Source organism: Diadema setosum, chromosome 9, assembly GCF_964275005.1.
Source record: "Diadema setosum chromosome 9, eeDiaSeto1, whole genome shotgun sequence".
Classification (NCBI taxonomy): domain Eukaryota; kingdom Metazoa; phylum Echinodermata; class Echinoidea; order Diadematoida; family Diadematidae; genus Diadema; species Diadema setosum.
The window spans coordinates 5,865,207-5,889,355 of NC_092693.1; the positions used below are offsets into that span (position 1 = coordinate 5,865,207).

Here is a 24,149-nt window from a genome sequence, read left to right on the forward strand (position 1 = left end):
CCATAAATACGCATAGCGTAATGGGGCTTCGCATTGTAACATTCAGGATCATGACAGAATTAGTATCGCGGGTAAATGTCAATTCAAAATCCCAAAATTTCTTCGATTTGAAGACTTACCAATTAAGTTGAAGTATTGAAAACAGGCTTCGAACAACGTTTGGTTCTGCCAATAGTCCCTTTCTTTTTCGAATTGATGACTGAATGTGACTCGGTCGAGAGGACCTTGGGAGAGCTACATACACCATGGACCGATGCATACACTGACTACTACGGCCAGCGCATGCGCACACAAACATCTTATCCGTTGATATGGGATTTGAAATTTGTGCGCATGTGATGTGTTCGCATGCACTGGCTGTAGTATTCAGTGTACATGGTGTATGTAGCTCTCCCAAGGTCCTCTCGGCCGAGTCACATTCAGTCATCAATTCGAACAGAAAGGGACTATAGGCAGAACCAAACGTTGCCCGAAGCCTGTTTTCAATACTTCACCTTAATTGGTAAGTCTTCAAATTGAAGAATTTTTGGGATTTTAAGTTAACATTTATCCCGCGATACTAAATCTGTCATGATCCTGAATACTACAATGCGAAGCCCGATTATGCTATGCGTATGGGACTGCTGGTCGCTATGCGTATGGGGCTGCTGGTCGCAGTTAATTGCATGATTACTAAGACATGAGAGCACTTTGGGGCGAGTAAGTCTCACAGTGTTAGTTATATGAAAGGTACTTTAACCTGAAACACAAACTAAGACAAGGAAATTTTTGAGGTACCAAAACTTTTTATTTCTTTAAGGATCAAAACTAGCCACAAGCTTTTATGTGATGTCATTCTTTGCTTTCTACATTTTTTTTTTTTTTTTGGAGGGTGGGCAAGGGGAGAAAAATGCGTTTTTCATGTTTACAACCCCAAAGTTTCAGGAGCGATGATGCCAGAATCCCAAATCAGAAAACAAATCAATAAGCTTACAGTCATAGTGCTTTTGACTTTACTACCTGCAAATGACTGAACTTAATATGTGAGGCAAACCAATTGTGTGCTCCTGAGGACATCTGAAACTCCCTCCTCAAAAGGCAAGGACTGTAAACACCTAGGCTGAGTGGCTGGAATCAAACTCTGCTATTAGGCTAATGGCGTTGTTAAGCTTTCAAGGAAATACAATCTCTGGAAAAAAAAAAATAATTAAAAATTGAAAAGCGTCATTCCCTCAGACGGGAGGGATCAGTCTGTGACAGCACATCTTTGCTCTCTTTCTCTCTCACAGCTCGCCGGAGATCCCCTTATCAAGCTAAGTGTGGGTTTCATACAGAAATGACACAAGATACACCGCAGTATAATACTGCTCTAGCCTGTGAGCATCATATCTTATTCCTGTTCCTCATTAGGCTATAAGATTAGAGGTCGCCATCCATTTTGTTGTTTTTTTTTACTTGTGATATCATTAAAATTTAAAAGGAAAGATATCCCTGTGACTACATGTCATGCTTACCACTCACAAGCTTTGGTGGAGCAGCAATGTGAACTATGTGCAATCAAATCAGGCTCAAGTTGGCTCCTCATCATGAGCAATACTGTGATACAATGTTTGCTACATACAAAAAAAAGGAAGGACCGCTCTGGATCTTAGGTTGCAAGAAGTCCATTTCTACTTGGCATCTAACAAAAGAAAGCTCATACCATTCAAGCTTCCTTCACCGTTTTGGGAAAACTGACACCACAAGCTTCTCTTCTACAAACTTCACCACTATCTTTCAAGCACACATAAAACTATGATATATGAGTCTATGTAATTCTGGTTTGTTTGTTTGTTTGTTTGTCTTGTTCATGAATAAATGCTTCAAATTCATCTGAACAGTTAAATTACTGCAGTTAAGATAAAAGACTCCCAAATATTGTGTGGCAATTTTCAAACAACCCTGGATGAAAAGATAAATAAAAAGATATACGAGAAATTTATAGGCCTATTTATATTCTTTATTGCTGAGGCTATACTGTACACACTACAAGCATAGATATGGGTATCTAAAGTAAGTGACCTCATATTACATTACGCAGAGACAGTGTTTCAGGTCATTTAAAGGACAAGTTCACCTTCATAGACATGTGGGTATAGTGAATGCAGCAATATTAGTAGAACACATCATTGAGAGTTTGAGGAAAATCGGACAATCCATTCAAAAGTTATGAATTTTTGAAATTTCTGCTCAGTCACGGCTGGATGAAAAGACTACTATAGCTTGTGATGTCATATGTGTACAACGATATAAAGAAAGAATAAAGAAAATTCTACATATTTCCATTTTTCTCGCATAACAAAAGAACACTTGACTTCTCTCTTTCAGAAGGCACGGGGAATAATATTACCCTTCACAAACGTCAGTAACAAGTCGAAGAAATATGTACTTTATTCAAAAAGTAAAGTTTTGTTAAATTATCTTTTTATTTTCCTTGTATCGTTGTATGCATGTGACATCATACACTATAGTAGTCTTCTCATCAAGCAGTGACTGCACAGATACTTAAAAAATTCATGACTTTTGAACGGATTGTCCGTTTTCCTCAAACTTTCACTGACGTGTTCTACTAATATTGCTGCATTCTCTCAATCCTTATGTATATGAAGGTGGACTTGTCCTCTGAATATCATTTGGTCTTTACACACTGTCACCATACTTTAGTCACAAAGATGCTGTATAATGTAGTAGCACTTGGAGTCAACAAGCTATTCATGTCCAGTTGACTTTAACAAAGAGTAAAATCATCAAAACAAACATACAAGTAGATGTTAACCCAACATCAAACACAAAATTAGTTATAAAGTTCAATAGGTTTTTCATATTTTCCTGAAACAGTGAAATTGGTTTAAATCACTTATGCAAATTAGATGAGGTCATGATATCCTATTAATAGGTCTTACACTAAAATGCACTCCAATTTTCAGTATCACATTGAACTTTCTTCTTCTCTTTTTTTTTTTCATTGAATAAACAAGACTGAATCAAATCCTATTAATATACCATATCATCGTAAGGCTTGTCATAATTAAATAATGTGGAGGTTTTTTTTTAAGGGAAAGGGATAACGGCTGTGAAGTGGTAACATTCTCTTGTATGTAAGCCTCAACGCTGGTCTGACAATCTTGTCGTCTATGGTGATAAATATTAATGGCTATAGCTATTCAGAACACTCTTCATGGTTTCTCCTTTCCTTTTTGTGAATTCTTTGTAGGCAGATCTTTTGTCTTTTTTCCTGCATCTGCTGGTCAGAAGAAGAATGAAAGAGAAACTATCATTGATTTCCCGCTCCATAGAGGGCAGGTATATTTACTTATGATTGGTCAAACACTCACAGAATGCCATCCATACACGACCTCGTATGAACTGAGAGAGTTTGCAAATATTGAAGGGTAAATTCTCAAGCGCTCTCCTCTAAAAGTTCAAGGAATAATCATTAACTAGTGCAGAAATATTGACTGCTCTCTAATAAAGAAATGTATACAAAATCACTAGAGGCCTATAAGATCACCCATGACTGGACTGTTAAAATATCAAGATACACATGTATTTCTCACTAATTATTCCTTTCATATGGTAATGTTATAGTAAAATAGCAATTGGCCTTATTCTCTTAATTATTTTTTTCCTCTGACTGATCAAGTCCGAGAAACTACATTTTTCTGAATCAATGCTTTACCTTTTTAATTACTACAAATGTATTTTTAACATCCACTGCTCAAAAGACTAGTATTTCAGTTGTACAGTCATCAATGCCTCTAAATTCCTGAATTTAGGACTGGCCCTACAATTGGCCATACATTTAGGAGATTAATGTTCATGCTTCAGTCTGGACTTTGCAATATTACTCTGATCTTGTGCAAATTCAGTATGTCTAACCAATCCTATATAATAATTCTCCAAATCAGGCTACTCTGTAAAATTTAGAATTGCCATTTTAAAGAATGAAAAAATTATTTAAAACCCAGAAAAAAAAAACCTTGGGCTAATTGGGTCAATATTGAGAAGGTTGGTCAGTCATCGCCATAGTAACAATGGAAGCGCACTGCATGAGACGTACAATAGTATCCACTCATACAAAGGAAAATTGATTCATAATTAACACTGATCACTACAATGAACTACTTTGAGGGAAAATAGGCATTGCCGAAAACACAATGGCACTGTCAACAGGTCGGATGTTGTGATTCCTGAGATGAGCTGTACGTATAGGTAGATGTGTACGCTCATATACACAACATCATGCGTTAGTGCACAGTAAGTACGGAAGTAGATGGGAATTGCTACGAACTGAATGCAGACAGTATTGATAGGACCATCTCCAACACTTATACAGACAATTCTACATGCTACATTGCAGGTGAATTCTTTCATGCAGAAAACAGCAACATAAAGTGGTTGAAATTGGTGATATCCAATGACTAAGCAATCCAATGGGTAAAAGTCAAAGCAAGGTGACATAAATTGGGAAGTCAGTGGTGTCTGGCTAAAGTAAAATCTTGTTAAAAACTGTTGACAAAAAACATCAAATAAAGAAACAGACATTCAAGGATCACCATGTTTAAATGCAGCACGCATTTCAAGATGCCGTTCACCCCACTACTGCCACAGGCAGGTAGACTGAGTACAAGAGCCATGGTGGTAGTTTAAAACAGTGGTCCAGAAGGCTGATCACACCATGCTTGTAAAGTCAATTGCGTTTCATCATTTAAAATGAACTGTACGATTATCCGTATTTGAGCAAAATCCTCACAGAGCACTGGACTGTAAGTCAGTGCATTCAGTCAGACTACGGTAATTTCCTCCTAGTAATATTCAAACACTGTTACACTGTAATGACCTAATCTGGACCTCCAATAGAGCAACGCCTCCAACCATGTGATGCCGTATAAGCCTTGAATTGTACAAATTAGGTTAATTAGAAGGAAGCCTTTGTCGAATACAGAGTACACGTATCAAGGCAATCTATGCAAAGTGACCAAGACTGTCATTGCATCACCACAGGATTTCTTCACGGCTACAATTTCCCTCAACCCACCATGTCCTAGGACAATTTACGACAGATATTATCCTCTTGTCATTGTTAGATTTGTGCATTAATTTTGGAAAAAAAGATGAGATGGGGTCACTTCAATTCAAAATATATTCACAACTGGGAGAGAAATTTACACAGAAAAGCCAATTTTAGATACAAAGGAACTTTGATTTTAGAGGCTTTTGATACTCCTCAAGTGAAACAATGTAATTGAATAGTAAAGAACTCTAATGAAAATGTTTCAATATATCTTATGAAACACTGAATATATATAGTATAAACAGTAAAAGAAGTTTGATACACAGATACAACATCACAATGACGAAACAAGTCTTTTTTTTTTTAAATATCTAATTCATGGTTTAACAAATACACACAGACCCCATTCAATTGTCTTCTAGAAAGGAAGTAATTAAATTCGTTACAGCTGACCTACTCTATTCACATCATTTGCAAGCGTTTTTATGCAAATAAATCCTAATTATTTGCTCAGGTGTGTATTGTGATGTGTCCATCATATAGGTGTATGATGAGCTGAGAGTATTATGGACTAAATAGTATACAAATAGTGAATGGTCACGAGTGCGATGGCACAAGAATTCGCACGAGGTGAAAGATAGAGGCGCTCTATTCACAAGGCGAAGCCGAGTTGAATAGTGCACCTCATCTTTCACCGAGTGCGAAATCTGGTTCCACTGCACGAGTAAAGACCATACACTATTTGTTTTATACAACACCTCGACCATCAACAGATTTGGTACTCACAGATTCTTGAATTTAGCACAGAAATGGCAACCATTTTCTGTGAAAGATGAATGAGTAGTCTGACAGTCGCAAGTCACTGTGTACGCACGTATGCGAAACAAAGTTGTTTACAAAAATGAGTGACAAGAGAATGCGCTTGTAAGCGCGCTTTGTAATTGTTGAGTGCGAGCGGCACATGTTTGTTTATTGTGACATCAGAGCGCGTGCAATGGAACATTTTGGTCAAACAAAATTGCACTGCTGACAGCCAGAGCGTGCAATGGAACTTTTCACTAGATGTCACGTGATGGGTAATCGACCAATCGGATAGCTACATTCTAAATAGGTGTTGTATAATAAGGTCTATAACTTAAAACACCATTTGGATGGTTGAATCAATGAAAGGTAACGGGAACATTGTCCTAACAAGACAGCAACCATCTCAAAGAGTGAGACGTGAACTAAATGCAGCAACATGCTGCCAACAATACACTGCAGCCAGATGTGAGGACAAATTTGGGGGTTGTCATATCAAATTCTTCTCAGCTTTAACAAATCTGTTACTTTCTCAGTAATTGACTTGCTGGATCCTACAATTTGCAATGGTTATATAAATGTATAATTTTCCCTTACACCTGTCTCAGAGTGAACTGATCATGGGAAATCTTGGCCATTACAGACAGAGGATCTCACTTTGGTAAGGAAATTTAAAATCAATTTTATCTTTTGATAAAACAGGGCCCCTGGTCACAGTTGGATGAAGTATCAAAAAAAAAAAAAAAAAAAAAAAAAAAAACAGACGTTCACATGGCCATGTACTATGCATAGCATATTCGACTGACAAAAGGAGGTCACGCCATGACTGATGAATGGACAGAAAAGATGAAATAATTATATGATTCAGCCATCCGCCACGTGTACACTTGTCAGGTGTATACTCCAGTGCCTCCTCATACCCAAAATGAGAATGGAGATGGGATGGGGTGGGTGGGGTGGGTTGTTGTTTTTTTTTTTTTTTACCTCATCACTGCATGAATGGAAGAGCCAAGCCATGACGAAAAGCAAATAACACATTATATACAATGCTGTATTCCCCTAGACTGTAGTGACTGAGTACAATGCACATCCTGTTTTTCTTTATAACATAAATCATGTTTATTGTACCAATAGAAAGAAAAGACTAGAAAATTCTTTGTCATCTCCATTAACAAAAGAAGAAAGGTCATGACCTGCTTGTTTTGGGATATTTTTCCACAACTTGCAAAATGCTCGATAAGACGTGCATAAAACTACAATCTGATTTACCAAACTATACACCATAAAAACTACCCATAAATGAGATTAATCTTCTTCTTTTTTTCAAAGACATTTATGATTCCCAGTGGATAGTACTTGAGGTATTGACATTTTATTTGCTTTAAAAAAACCAACTTACACATAAAAGGTTACCAAAATTCTTAATGCCTTCCACACTGTCATGCATGCAGATTCGTCCAAGAGCATATGCAGCTGCCAATATGTCTGTGTACAATTTACTCATCATTCTTGTATTCTCCTATATAATCAGTGAGGAATTATCTTAAATAATGTCTTCGCACAGAGCCAGCTGATGCCTCAGAATCCTTTTTCCTATACTAAGGACATTTTTATAGGAAATTTGTATTTGGTTTCATTGCCTTTGAACCTTTAATGAAATGTGAGGAGGTCTAGAATTCCTTTCATTGAATGACTGGCAGTCCATAAGGTCACCAACTGGTGGTCTGTTGGGTCCGTGACAATAATTGCAGTTTGTATTCTATTAAGATTAATTCATGAATTCACGCCGATTTCAACAGCTTCTGAAATTGAGAAATGAATAACAAGTCTAGTGGGTCACTGATAAAAGATAATCTTTTTAAGTGTAAAAGGTCAGTAGCTCTCCCTAGGTTTCATGCCTTTGACCATCAGATGTCAATAAGGTCTAAGAATAGGTCAAGGTCAAGTCCAGCCTTGTGGACACATGGGAAATGAGATACATGAGTCTGTGTGCATCACTGCTGTGCTAACTATAGCCAATATCATAAGAATACAAACTATCATTTTAGTCCTGTGTTCACAATGCACCACAATGAAGGTTTAAACCATGCTTGCAGCACACTTTTAAGGTACTGCAGGCAGGAATTACACTCACACTAGCAACTCAATTCTGCTCACTCACAGCCTACTGTGCAACTTTATAAAGTAAAACAAGAAATCACTTGAAATGTAGGGCTTATAGAGGTGTACCTGCATCAATGGTTTACATTAATGTGCACGTATAAACGTGGTATTTGTACAACGCATATCCATAGGAAGCACTGGATGTCATGTGCACAAACCTGTTCGGTGACATTCATTAGGCTATGAAGTCCACACTCCAGATGTGGCAAGTGGCCAAATTGCTGCAAATCAGGGGAATACTATACACTACAGTACCTTTTTCACAACGGTATTTTTGTCAACTTTACAGACATCTGGGAAACATATCTCCAGGTTTGACACCTCATGGTATGTCCCTGACAGGGCGAATGACCTTACCGAAACTGCTGCCCTATTTAAAGACACCAGCAAATGGCCTTAATTTGTCCTGATTAATGACTTTAAATGGTCTGTTTTTGATACCTTCCATGCAATTCTTATCTTGTCATCATGGATATTTTCTTTGTTATAATGATAATAATAACAAAAATAACAATAATAATAACAATAATAATAATAATAATAATAATAATAATAATAATAATAATAATAATAATAATAATAATAATAATAATTATAATAATAATAATAATAATTCAATAATAATAATAATAATAATAATAATAATAATAATAATAATAATACTAATAAGTAATTATTATTATTATTATTATTATTATTATTATTATCATCATCATCATTATCATTATTATTATCATCATCATTACCATCATCATCATCATCATCATCATCATTATCATTATTATTTCAATCTCTATTATTCCTATCTTCATTATCATCAATACCACTGGAATTCACAATGTACATATTTGCAATCTGCATGTCTTTGTGTCAAGCACTTTTCTCTGGTATACTGGCCTTTTGATAAGGGGTGGGGGCAACTGCACTCTCATCATGAAAAAACATTACATGGAAGTCAATTTACATTCCTTGAGCAAGCTGTTACATTGGCAGGAGTGTGTTGAAGGGGGAAAACCAATTTCAATAGGATGGCTGCCTTCACAATGGTTTTTAAATGCAGTTTACAATGATTTTGACTCTTTCACCTTGAATAGGATCTGGCTAGAATCCATCACACGCATCACTGTGACGGGTCCTAGGCCAAAGGAGACATTTGATTTGCGGCGGATGGATTTCAGAGCTTTGGCAGTGAACATCATTATTTCAGTTGGCACAAAGACATACGTATGCACTGCTGTGACATGGATGAGGTCATGTCAATCTTCCTTTAAACTAATTAACATCAGCTGAGTTTATCTACTGAAGGTCTTTTAATTTTTGCACAATCTGCCAATCACGTTTCCAGTTTAGAACATTGAGAAATATGACAGGCGATGACAGTATACTCATGTGGTAATTCTTGCTATGTTTGCTACACACTGTTCCATGACATTTACTCCTGCAATAATTGCTCCCATGAAATATCTGCATGGTAAGCCAAACATTAATTCTACTCATGAACGCAAATGCTTACCCTAATCCTAATCCTCACATTAAACTAAACCTAAAACCCTATTACAACCCTAACCCTTTAATAGTCTTTGGAGAAAATACGACCGGAACAATTGTCGAAGGAGCAAATGTTGTATCACCACTACACACATCACCATAGAGCTACCATGTCTGATTCAAATTCCTTGGTTCAAATGCCATGTACTATTACATGAGCATAACCACCATGTCTAGATACAAAGTGTACTTACGTACCAAAGTGATATAGCACATGAGGCATAAACAAAGAATCATATTACATGTGTTTGATTTGCCGATGAAAGAATTTCTATGGAAGAATGAAGTGCTAAGATAAAGATGAAAGGCATGTACATGGCATCCTAATACAGAAATTGAATTACTAGTACTGAGAACTGACCTTTAGCCCTACAATCTATACATACATTTGTAGAGCTGTGCAAAACAGAAGAAATTTGTCCCTATCTATACAATTTACCAAAAGTCAAGCAAGTAATACTAGTCTTGCCTAGTGCAAGCTATGATTCAAAAATTGCATAGCCAGGGGAATAATGTCCATTATCACAGCCTAATCTTGGTCTCCTAGTAAGTCACTATGCATACACAAAGAAAACTTAGTGGATGACTTCATATCTTCCTTAAAGATTTGTGATACAAATTATCTTTCAGAATATAAATGTAATAAGATGACAATTTGCACAATGAGAAAAAAGGATTATAACATTTATGTTACATTGTAGTTTTGGCTACTACTACACAAGTTACATCAGCCATGACGACTGTAAAGTTTTGGCAGAACTTTTACAAGGAACTATGTGTGAAGGTGACTCACTGTAGACCATTCAAACAGCCGTAACTTTCCAAACACATGTATGATTTCTGTTAGTAGCGACCCTGGCTTTTCTATCACCATAAAGGATCCACTCCATGACCCTCTCCTCCAGGATGAAACGATCAACCAGGTCACACTGAATGAGACACAAGGATCAAGCAGGTGGAATTTGTGCAGTATTTAGAAGGATGAATATCACTCCACAGGTATCGGCTATCCCTCATTTATAAAGAGAGATTCTAATCGGAAGGGTAATCCACAGTAGGAGCTAAATAGACAACGCAGCCATCTCTCTTTCCCCCTACCATGTTTCTACACACAAAGTCCACAATGTACTGTACCCAGAAATGCCTAAATTAAATGGGTCAAGGAGTTTTGTCAGCTGATTTCGGCAAATAGCATTGAAGGAGTATTGAGCAAGGGTTATTATAGCCGCCTTCCACACAGCTTTTTTTTTTTCTCATCGGTCAATAGTTGTCCGGAAGCAATTTTCTTCTGCTTGTTTGTATGTTGTTGTTTTTTTCTGGTCTGCCACAGAAGTACATCATATCACAGTCTATGATTAATCTGATTTGTGTTGCTCTTAACTATCAGGTCCGTGTCAAATGTGTGTCAGGCGTGATCTGATGAGGAAAGATCATACAATGAAGGAGCTAAGCTCACGAGCTAATAATTCACACCATCAGACACCATTTCCGGTCGCAGGTCAAGTAAATGTCAGATAAGTCATGTCCTGTCCGATGATTTAACAGGCATCAGGCAGGTTAACCTGAATACTGGTTCTGGGGATTCAGGCATTAGTATCACCCTTGGTGCATCATGGAAAAATGTGATCATTTTGACATGCTTTTTCTCTCATAATACAAGATGCTAAAAACATGGCTTATATCTAAACCATCAGTGCTACCCTTCAAAACATCAAAAGTGCATTCTTTTTATGTCTACTTGGAAGCAAATTTTCCAGAAAAAGTAAACCAGCGCTGGGAAAAATCTAAAATTCACGAAAAAATGGTCCTCCACTCGCATTTTTCATCAATGGAAGATTTAAGAAATGTAGAGGAGATCGCAATATTCAACCACAGGACAATATGCAGCACACAAACAGTTATACCGGTATGTTTTAACTTTTGCATAGAAAGGAAACTTGTACAAAGTATGTCTAATTTCAATGCATTTCATACCATTTATGATGGCATAAATTTAGACATATGATATGATGACTTGATAACCCTTACTGGGATTGTTTGCTGATTGGTATTTTCAGTGATTGGCACAGAAGTCTAGAAACCAACTGCTAATGAATAGAGATTAATACCCTATTCCACTAATCCCTAATGTGTCACCATTGTCTTCCTGTTCAATGGGGCACAGCACTACACCAGAGTACAATTAGGTCAAGATTGGAGGGGCGAACTCAGCACTGATGGAAAAGCTTTGGAAAGTGCTAGCTACAAAATGCCTAGATGGGCATATGACCGACTGAGGAAATCTTTATTGCTATTTCTTCTTCACAATATGGTGATGAAATTAATCTGGTATCTTGAGACAAAAGATACTATCTTATCTTTTCTTGGTACAAACAATTTATTGTTGAATATAAATAAAGTCTGCAATTAATTTGGATGTGTAATATTTCTGCCCGTTATCAAAATCAAATGGTATGATTATAACTGGGCAAGGCAAGGCAAACAGTAATGAATCATATACATTATCAGACTGTCAAACAAGAACTTATTGCACCAAATTGATTTTTGCTAAAAAGAAAAAAAAAGTAAATACCAGATGGCATAGATTTGGAGACAAACAGAGCTTAGACCTCCATTTCAAACATGTCTGCAAAAATACAATCTCCAATAATCTACAACAGTACACTGCCTTTGTAATACTGCGGCACCACACAAACACTCAGAAATTACCACTCAGAGATCAATTGACGACAATCAATCTCCCACAGATTATACAACTGTGTTGCATGCATGGGCATGTTGTTGCCATAGCGATAAAATATCCAGAGGTACTCACATGATTGCAGTCCGGCGATATGTCATTTTCACCCTGCATGCAAAGATGAAAGAGAGTGGGGAATTATCAATAAAATGCATTACTTGTCAAGGTCGTCATTGCTGACATGACAAGGAGAAGGCCAAAGCGACAAATAGGAACAGCGAAATAGACAGCAAATATGACATTGGCAAAAACAGAAATGTGTCATGAACAATATTCATACAGTAAGCGTACTGTAAAAGTGGATATTTGCGTACCATTTTTTATTTTAATGCCCTCTGACAAGTAAGATGAATTTCGCATGTTTTTAATTCCACAAAACTCTCAAGACATTACAGTGTGGTACATCCACACAAAAACGTTTGTGTGCTTTATTTTCACGCTACTTTCTGGTCGCACAAAATGCGTGCAAATTTCCACACTGCAAAAATTTCTACATTGACAGTAGTACGCATTCTACAGTTAACACAATACAACCATCTGTGGACTTCAAAATCATACTTGACCACTGAAATATCAATCTGTTAACCAGACATGACATCAGAAATGCAATTGACACTACACATGAATACAATGTATTTCTTTAAATACACAAATTGTTATCAATACGAACAAAAATATATTAAAGCATACACGTATAAACAGCAACTCATAGTCATACAAAAATTTGTTTTAAGAAAAATTTATTCATCTCTGTGTAAAAAACATTTTTATTCTAACAGAGAAGTATGTACTGTGTACGTGCATAACATGTCTAGTGTATTATATAAAGACCATTGCATCTCAAGGATTGGATACACCATAATGAATTTGTGACTATAGCATTGTGTGCACTAGGATCTGTTAGACAATCTCAGTAGTTGAATTTGTGATTAAACAAGGCAAGTGCCAAAATGTGTCTCGCCTTTTCCCGTAGAAGAAATCAATGTTTTTCTGGCTCCCGGAAGTTCATTGACCCCGCCTCTGAGCTTTGACCTTGTGGTGACCTTAAACTCCCCAAGGGACATATACCAGCCAAGTTTTGTCACAAACGGACATATTGATCAAAAGTTATGAACCATAATCGAAACGCGCCATAAAAACTTAACATTGGGCCCTAAAAGTTTATTGAACCCCTGTCTGTGACCTTTTACCTTGTGATGACCTTCACCTCCCAAAGGGGAATCTACCATCCAAGTTTGGTCACAAACAGACTTATGGATCAAAAGTTTTGAGCCATAATTGAAATGCGCCGTAAAAACTTAACATTGGACCCTACAGTTCATTGACCCCTGGCTGTGACCTTTGACCTTGAGGTGACCTTCACATTTGGTAAAATGTGTAACTTTGCATAACCACTCTTCCCTCCAAGTTTGATTGAAATTGAAGTCCTCAGTAGAGAGTTATTCAAGTTTTTGTAGCGGTACAGACGGACGACGGATGGACGGATGACGGACGGACAACTAAAAAACAGTCATGGAATTAAGAAAATGGTATCACTTTTCAAGAGAACTCTCAGCAAATTTCCAACCTTGGAGATGAAAACAACACACCAGTGAAACACTTTCAAGAATATCAATCAACTTGCAAAATTTGCAATGCGGCAAAATATACCAAGTACTGTAAACGTAGAAATTTTTGTGGTACATTGATTTTTGTGAATTTCGTGCTACTTCTGGCCAGCGCGAATTCTTTAACCCACAAAAATATCTTCACAGTTTTCTCTGCACATGGTGAATAGGTTGAGTATTGTGCAGCGCGAATTCAACAAGAGGCAAATACGTTTTTGAGCTGCTCAGCGCAAAATATTAATCATGAGAAAGTACTCATGTTTACAGTATACTGTACGAGCTGAAATTTTCGCGTACAGATATTTTCGCGAATTGGTCCGAGGACATTTTTGGCGTGTTGTTAATTTCGCGGTTGCGAGGGTCTAACTGAACTTACTTATTTGCGGGTTGTTGTTTTCGCGTGTTGTTATTTTCGCGATTCAAAGGCGATTCGCGAAATTCGCGAAAATAAAACCACCGCGAAATTTTCAGCTCGTGCAGTACAATATGACCAGTGCTGCAAAGTACTTCAGTCTCCCGCTTGCATTATAACTTGGGATAATTTGAGCTACATCTGGAGGCTTTGAAAATGTACAATTCTTCTTCACATCTTCTATGAGAGGTTTCTCGATGTGTGAACACACAGCTACAGTGCAGGTTAAAATATCTCAAGAAATTAGCTCACAACTGAATTAAAATGACCACACAGTCTCAATGCTCCTCTGTAGTGCGGAGGGGCAGGAAGCTGAGAATACAGAATACATCACCCTTGCTCACGAGGGGAAAACATATGCCTCATGTCATAGTTCAATGGAGAGGAAACTGGCTTTCTCAGACTTTCAATAGCACACATACAGAGGAACAAGGGCAACCAGGACACACAGAAAGACAGGACTGGGACTGGGGCACTGTCAGACTCCAGTGATGACAGCCGCCTTTGCCAAGACTTCCCAATTTCTATTCAGCCACAAGATACATACTTTATTTTGGACAAATGTATAGCACCCAAAATAGGAAAGTTGAGAAACGAATGCTCCATTAAGCACAAACAAAACATATTGGCCCAAATTCACAAAGGTGGTACAATTGAAACCATGGTTTAAAACATGGTTTATGCAAATTTCTTCTGCATGAAATATGATTGACAGATTATGTACAACAACAGACGTCCAGTAACAAACGTGTATTGATACAAGCATGTCAAAGGTATGCCTATTTTGCGCTTATTTTAGACCATGGTTTAAATTTGTACTATGGTTGAAGTTAAAACCACCTTCATGAATTTGGGCCAATGAGGTTGTGCAACTTCATTTGATTCTCTACCATTTTGTTGGTTCTGTTCTTTGTTACCCACAGCACCAACAGTACACTCATACAATCCATTAGCCATTTTCGATAACCCTTCTGATCGCAACTGAAGTAATCTCTTAGAACTGAAAACAATAGCCATGCAGAGAAACGTGATCTACAGTGTGCAGATGATGCCTTACATGTAAATCCTCATTTTCAGTGAGTTGTAAATTGCGAATGTCAATATCATTAACACTAATTGGCAGCTAAATTGATCAAGATGGTAAATATATATGGGTCTGAGTAACAAACATAATGTGATGATCTAAACATGAATTCAAAATCAGTGTCATTGCACTGCGTTGGCCGGTGTTTCGGACCCCACTTGTACAGCCCTGTCGCGACTTCTGTACCGTATGTCCCCCCAAAAAAAAAATTACAACGGGACCCTCCACAATGGTAACCTTAAAAATAGTGAATCAATCCAAATACAATTTCAGTGTATGAAACTATAACTTATTAACCACGTCTTGCAGAAAACCCAATCCAATTTGCTTCAGTGGTCAAAGAGAAATGAGGAGTTTTGTGAAGCATGTCAGGAATCCCTTCTCCCCAAGTTCTATCCATTGTGTTCACACATTATGCAATTCCAAGAGCATCCATGAAAATGTACTAGATTTGGAAGAATCAGACCTATGACATGCTTTACAAAGATCCGCATTTCTCTGTGATCACTTGACCAAATTGACTGGGGGTTTCTGCAATATATAGCTAAGATGTTACATTTTAAGACCCTGAAGTAGCATTCAAACAGTTTAATCATATTGGAAGTTTCAATGTGAAAATCCAGTAGTAATTTTTTGTTTTGTTTTTGTTTTGTTTTTTGGGTTTGGTTTTTTTTTTTTTGGGGGGGGGGCATACTGAACAGCGACAGGGCTGCGGATGTGTAGTTGCAAACAATGCACCAGGGTAATGTTCAGAGAACATTTTTGTGCCATTTCCTCTCTGGTAAAGTGAATACATACACTGTACTTTGTTACATGTTTGGGGGGGGGGGGTTCAGAGAGAGAGACCTCGTAAGGCAAATACTGAAATAGAGAAAGTACAAATCAACAAGAGTAAAGTCCTAAATACATCCCTCAGAGTATTTTGATACACATGTGCTCCACATGCTATTTACTGTCTACACTGTACATCGTATATTTCAGTGTTTTTATTTTCGCAAACTTTGGAAATTAACTGATAGGTGAAATAACCAACTCCCAAAGATATTGGCAACCATGACACAATTGTGTTGTATATATGTATGGTCTCTTTAAGGTAAGAGATTACTAACTTATTTTTCTTTCAAAAAGAGACAATACTTCTTTTTTTTTTACTCCAAAAATGTTGCTTTTGATCAAGAATTCAGACTCTTGAAATTGTCTCACAAGTCATAATTTGCAAAATATCATATGGCATGTACCATATGCTGCTTTCAGTTACAATGCACAGACAAAGCCCAGTAGCAAATGAAGTTTGGATAGAGCTGGGGAAATAGTCTGCAAATTCATAAATTTCCTTGTATCAAACACTAATTCCACAGATTCGTGTAGCACAAATGGAAGTTGACACACTGATTTTAGTAAGTCATCAAGAAATTATAATCATGCAAGCCACAGTCTACATTGAACATGGTAACCATACATTTATGATATCACAGCATGTTAACATAGAGACGAAGTCTAGTGGGTAGGTCCAAAGGTACTAATTTTATTCATGTGTCAACATCATTTGGAAGGGCAAAATTGTTGATACCGTGTATAATTTACAGCACCACATGTAAACGGACAAAGTCTAATTTTTTTTTTTAAATCGGAAAAAAAAATATTATGGAAGAGGGGGTGAAATCCAAAGATACTCGCTATCAAAGGCAGCTACAAATGACACGGCATGGAGGAATTTGAAACCATGGAATAACAGGTCATACTTGAATAAACTTTCACGTCACGATATTTGCAGAAGGTGCTGCTCAAACAGTCACTCAAAGACGGAGACACGACTTACATGCTGGATATTATTCTCTACATCCTCATCACTACACGATGAAGATACGATGTACTGTAGTTGAATAGAAACTTGACACTCACTCTTTCGATTTCAAATTTTAGCTTACTAATAACAAATGTGACAAAATCTTGTAGGAAGTGTGTTGCAAGGGGAACTTGCCAAAGAGAGAACACGCCTCCAAGCAATGCACAAAACATACCCTTGCCCACTGTTCACCCCCCCCCCCCCATTAACCCACTACATATGGCTGACTTGTGAATCTGAATATTCTGATGATAAAACAGCACGGGGGGGGGGGGGGGGTGGCTTGAAATAGGCACAGGAGCACTTCAACTTTACAAACATTATGAGAGAAATTTATAAAATTATAGGCTGATCTATGTTTCTACATGCGTACATGTAAAATAATGTAGTCATGAACTTCACATACCATGTTCACATTGTTAGACCTTGTAAACTGCCAATGATAGCTAGTATAACATACCAGCAATGATAGGTATAGGTAATCTCCTCCAAGATTAACTGGGAACTTCACCTTGTTCACATGGCTCTTGTCATAAATTAAAGGTCTCACGGATTCATTTAACTTTAATAGACAATGATAAAATCCAGAGTGTTGTTTGCTGGATGCAACAACCCCCCTCTCCCCCCCCCCCCTCCCCCATTTAGTGTATTGCAAGCATTTGGGAGAAACTTTTGAAGAGAGCAGCAAAGAGTTCAGTGACCACGAGTGGTGATATCTACTGCAGCTGTGTTTTGTGACTGAAACATGGAATGGTACAATATACATTAATACAAAAAACTCATGTTAGGAGACAGTGTGTCAACAAGATGTTTATTTCATATCAACAGTAATCTAGTGTTTGCAGGAGTCAAGCTGAAATACAAGTTCATGATATACTGCATGTGCATTCACATCCCTCCCCCCTCCCCCACACACAACACCTCTTTGTACATCATTCAGCTACCAGCAACAGACCCACATGAAACCTTGTGGTTATGAAGGAGCATCAAAAAGTGTTCACACTGTCCTGAACTTGAAGTTTTAACTCTCACATCTTCCACTGTCACTAAACTTATACTCCCTATTAAAGCTATAAGTTAAAATTAAGCCATCTCAGTAATGACCAAACTATTTGAATCTACCTGGAGCTTTCAAATCGTGATCCTGCCTGCACTATCAATTCAATTCAATTCAATTCAATTTATTCATTTCATAAAATCACATATAAAATATTTACATAAATGTGTGAGTCAAAGGAGGAAATCACGCAAAAGCCCAGGGCTTGGAAATGGAGATTCCCTTTACAATATAGTTTAAAATCACAGTTTTGAATGAAACATATATATATCAAAATAGAACTTAGATTAGAGACCGTTACAAAATCAACAATATATTATGATGGAAACAGGAAACAAAACAACGACTGAACTAATACAATATATTACAATACAATACAATATAAAACAAAACAAACATGCAGGGTATTTGTCAAAGGTTTGTATGGGAATTGCACAATTTTCATCATTCATTCATATATAATAAACAATCAGTACAGATTAAGAAAAAGCTGCTTATATTGAGTCATAAAAAGATTCAATGTGTTAGCAGTTTTCAGTTTCATGCTTAACATATTCCACAATTTAGCCCCTTTGTACTTTATTGAGTTGGATTGACTAAGTTTCAGACGATAAAATGGTGAAACATAACATTGTTTCCCATAGCTGGGAATCCCTGTCATGTAATGGAAAGTGATTCATACCAAATTATATTTTGATAGCCCCTTATTCTGATCATGAAGTCTAGATAATCACCATCCATCTTACTTTACTGGAATCCTCAATGCTATCAAGAAGGAATGCCAAATGACTCTCTAAAGGGCGCCATCTATGTCACTTGTGAAATATAAGCCATGGCTATTCAATACCACATGTTTCAAGACAGATGAAATCTCTTCACTGACAATAACTGCCACTGAGATTTCCTGTGTACAAACCCCAACCATACATGTATCTATGATGTTCATTGTCTCCAAGTACATGTATCATTATATGGATCAAATAGCTGAAATTAACCCTTTACCAAAAACGTCACTAAGAAAGAAGAGGTTTCATTTACGAAAATAATTTCCCTAAATAAGACATAAAATTTACTATTCTCTCCACCCCCCCCCCCAAAAAAAAGAACAAGGTATGCTTTTTCTGTATTTTGACTGCATTTTAAAAAATCAATCAAGAGATAAATAGTTACAGTAACGGTACTGTAAAAGTGGATATTTTCACATTCTCGTGTAATTTTTCATGCTCAGCTGGGTAAGATGAATTACACTTGGTTTAATTCCACGGAATCAAGACATTAATTGCTGAAACATATGACAAGCAACAATATTGGTTTACTTTTCTTTTCGCACAGGTTTCCGATTGCGCGAAATGCCCGAAAACTTCCACAGCGCGAAAAATTCCACCTCTACAGTACTACATTAAACTGGCAATGTTATTGTTATCCATGAAAGGGTCATCAGAGACAAATTGAAGAAAAACAGGCACATAGCCAGTCAATGCCAAGGAAGCCTGTCTGTAGTTCGCTGTGCTTCAGGTGATACAAGTGACTTTTTTTTTTTCTCTCTCTCTCTCTCTGTCTAGCATTACAGCTTCAGCTGCAATCAGGGCTGCTACATTTTGTGCATGAAATCACACTCTCAGCGTGAGATGGGAAAATAAATGCTGTAAAAATCATGGGACATACAAAAGGGCAATCATAACACAGGTTGTGTCTGTATTAGTGTAGCAGTGCTCACTGGTCCATGGTCCATTTTACCAAGGAGATACTAGGCGAGCCTAGTACATATACCTCCTTGATTTTATTTTACCAGTGAGTAGATATGAAACTCACCCACATGTCGAGGTTTTTCATCTACAGAAGGGAATAGATGGCATACATCGTATATTTTATGTGTGTGTGTGTGTGTGTGTGTGTGTGTGTGTGTGCAGAAATAATACACGTACAGTACCTATTTGGTTACAATGGACTATAAAATGAATCTCACAGTCACTACCAAAAACAGTGTTTTTGCCATTTTCAGCCCATGTGGCATGGATATAACTTTGGCACACAAGCTTGTCGCTGGTTTGAATGGACTGAAACATAAATTGTGCAGCTGCTATACCATGTGTTTTATCATTTTCAGCTCCCTCTTGGTACGTTGGCACAGCACTACACATTCTATCTGTATTGTACAATGTATCTGTGTGGCACACTCACACTACACATTGCGGGCAAACACGCAGTCTGGATGACTTTGAATTTTACTTGACAGGCCCTATTTTTTATACATTATGTTATCATGACTGCTAGAGTCAGGCATACATGTACTGTCTGTGTATGTGTGTGAGCCTATAGATCTTTATACTTATCTTCAAATATATTTGCAATCATATGCATGTTTGTATGAATGTATGAATTAATATTTCATATGCGTATCATGTATTGTATTTGTATCAATGTATACATACATGGATAGATATGCTGTATACATAAACAAATTCATTCAATGGACTGGAAAAAATCAATACAGCTTGCAATAAAGCTGTGATGTAAATAATAGGAACTGGCTGCATTCCGGTTCACACCATAGAGCTTTACACCATAGAGCTTAAAGGGGACCAGATGATTTTCAGACTTTTACATTTGGACTACTATAAATTGGTTATACTTGTTACAGGGTTGCAGAATTTATAGTGATTGGGATCAGGAATAAAAACATTTTCAAAACTCGCAAGGAATCACAATGAACAAGAACGATGGCAGCTTCACCATGATTAGAATGCATGGGGGAGGGGTTCAAGGAAGAAAAAAAGAGAGAAGAAAGCAGCATTCCTGAAATGTGTGAGCCTCTATGTCGATCATCCTTGTTCAGTGCAATTTGTTTTAGTTTTTTCAGAGTATCGGTTTCTCTGCTCAAGGACTACAATAAATTTCACAAATCTATGCATGGAGCTGTTGATTCATGTACTACCTGATGTGGTACGGTATTCATCGCATAATCGGGCATCTGATAATCGGGAACCTCGCTTAAATGACATACGCTTCCCAGAAACATTTCCAATGCATGTTATTTTCACTGGATAATCGGGCGGGGACCTCTGATAAACGGGACAATTTTTCTTTAAGCGATCTTTGATTTTGTTGATATTTTACACAAAAAATCTACCAAAATACCACAACAATATTTCAAAGATTCCCTATCAGTTGTCGTTTACATCGAACTTACAAAGCAAGCTTCGGACTGGTGTGTTTTGACCTCCGTCCATCCAGTACACGTACTTGTATGCAAAGCCACGAAAGCGCCGCGTATAAGTATCCATAAGAGAGGTGACAGAAGAAGAACCCGGTTGCGATTACTCTACATCATTGCGAGAATGCAGGGAGAGCTAAACTGTCGCGCCGAGGGGTAGCGTGGTTGTGTATTCATGACATGTACAGTACGTCAGTATGCGTGTGTGTGTGTGTGCACTACACGTACATGTCGTATGCCGTTAGTGTATGGTGAGTGCTCATCGCGAAATCGGGCACCCCACTTAAAGGGGCCATGTTTGGTACTCCCAACCTGTCCCGATTATGCGATGAATACTGTATTATGAAAATTGTCTAGACTTCCGCTTTAATGTTGCTTCTTTCATGGAGCAGGGAAGGGGAAGGGGGGGGGGGGGACAGGAAGGTGAATTTGAACTCATTTCATCTCCTGGATCCAAGGTCACTTGTACAATCAGATGTAAAACTTTTTGGTGTATTTTGTTGGTACCCAGTTGGATAATACACCACGAGGAATCATCAAACACTATGGGAAACAGGATGATGAATGCTGTTTTATAGCAGTACAGCTTCCAACAAGGAGAGGGAGAGATGAGAGAGAGGGGAAGAGAAAGGGAGAGATAGGGAAAGAAAGGGAGAGACAGGAAGAGAGGAGAGATAGGAAGAGAGAGGGAAAAAGTGCCAGAGGAAGAACGGAACCTCGAATGTTCGTTGCCAAGTGTCTGTATGTGACATGTCGAGATTAGCTTGAATGGCTGCAATCCCCAAGGATGTTGGAAGCCCTTTATCCTCTCTTTTACACCATATCCTGCAGCAAACACAATTTCAGCTTTTTATTCTGGCTTTTTCAGGATGTATGGGACTCACAGAGAGGTGCTCACATCATGTGTTTCCCAAAAATAGATCTCCGTCTCCAATACAGCTCACAAAATAAGATACACACACTTGAATGTGTATGTATGACAGCCTCATATATGTAGCGTGTTATTTGTACGGAATGGCTTCAATTTCAATATTTTATAGTGTATGTGCAAGCATCCAAGGTGTATTCCAGTATCAGCCGTTTACAAGGAAAATGAAGAGGAGTTTGTTGCCTGCCCAGCAGAAGGGCCTAAGGCTTGCACTAAAGGCATATGATGCTGCAGCCCACCCACCCCCCCCCCCCACACACACACATACACACAAACACAAACACACTTTTTGGCTGGTTTAAAAAAAAAAAAAAAAATTGCTCCTGTATATCGGTACACCATTACTTGAATCGGTCCTACCTTCACCTTTGTTTGCATGTGAAATTCTAAAATATTTGTGCCGTATACATCAGTTTTAATGGCTGCACATCAGACAAAGATACATTGTCCTATTTGTCTTTTAACACATCTTGAGTGAGTGCCCTGATCTCCGACCTCCTGACAACATGGACCTGACACACCCTACTCCACAGACTGTAAATTGGCTACAACAATTGAGGGACATTACTTAGATGCTGCTGCCTCATAAGCAAGAAGAAGAAGCCACCTCAAAATATTGAGTAAAATAATGCCTTCTATTACATGTAGCAACCTGAGTATTTCTAACAGATATCATATAGTTTTAAAATTTCATCCCCCCTAACTAAGCAAATGATAAAAAAGCAGCTGAATTTTCAGTCTTAAATGCTTCAGGTATTATTTTGTATTTTACCCCTTTTTAATGAGATTTTTTTTTTAATGAGATTTTTTTTTTTTTTCAAAAGGATGAGGTGAAAAAGGTTTGCCACTAACTTACATCCATCCTCCCCCATCCCCCACCCTATTCCCCATTGTCGGCTCTCACTGGCTAAAACTGACACATGTACCAGTAATACTGGCGGTGCATGAATCACCAATACTCATCCACCCAGGTTGGCCTGGATAGAATTACATGTCGCACGTTTTGCACACAGCGGCCTACTTTAGCCATATCGTTTCCCCAGCGGACTGCAGCGAATTGGAGCCGACAGTGCAACAGTGCATTCAGTGTATGCATGCAGGCAGTTGACCAGTGAACACCCGCCGAAAAAGCATTCATATCAACTCCTTTTTATTCTCTCATCACTTGCCATCCACAACAGTAGGTATATTACATAGGCCTTCAAAATCAATGATTCAATATCTTACATTTTTAACACCCAAAGCATGGTCTGTAGGCCTTGGTAATCAATAATTCAATATTCTAAATCTTCCTGCCCAAAGCACATCTCTCTCGTCCTTCACAGACTCAACTTCTGATCAACCATTATCAATGGCTGCCATGTCTGCATTATAAAAAAATGGCCTTCAATTTATCAAGGTCTCGGCAGTCAAACGGACATTTTCTATCAGATTTCATGCAAGCGATATTTTTCTATCAGATGCAGAGAAAAAGAAGAGACAGTTCATCTACAACAAGGACTAAACTGCTGAATAACGACGATTAAATTGCTGCCATGTCTGTATCAATAAAAAATGGAATTCATGCATCTTTTTCCTGGAAGTCACGTGGATATTCTACTGGCTTTTGCCCACATATTCTAGGCCATCAAACATTATGAAGCTCATTTACAATGAATCAAGGCAGGCAGCAAACATCCACACAATAAAATCAGGTAGATAAGCTCTGCAGAGACCT

At 37.7% G+C, this 24,149-nt stretch overlaps 1 protein-coding gene across 1 annotated transcript in view; it reads right to left on the reverse strand.

Moving 5' to 3' along the window:
* Positions 1–24,149, reverse strand: part of LOC140232490 (Golgi apparatus protein 1-like) — an 82,121-nt gene that overhangs the window by 38,754 nt on the left and 19,218 nt on the right. The window contains exon 2 of the mRNA XM_072312584.1: positions 12,360–12,392. Coding sequence (XP_072168685.1) covers positions 12,360–12,392 — 33 coding nt within the window. The remainder of the gene's footprint in view (positions 1–12,359; positions 12,393–24,149) is intronic.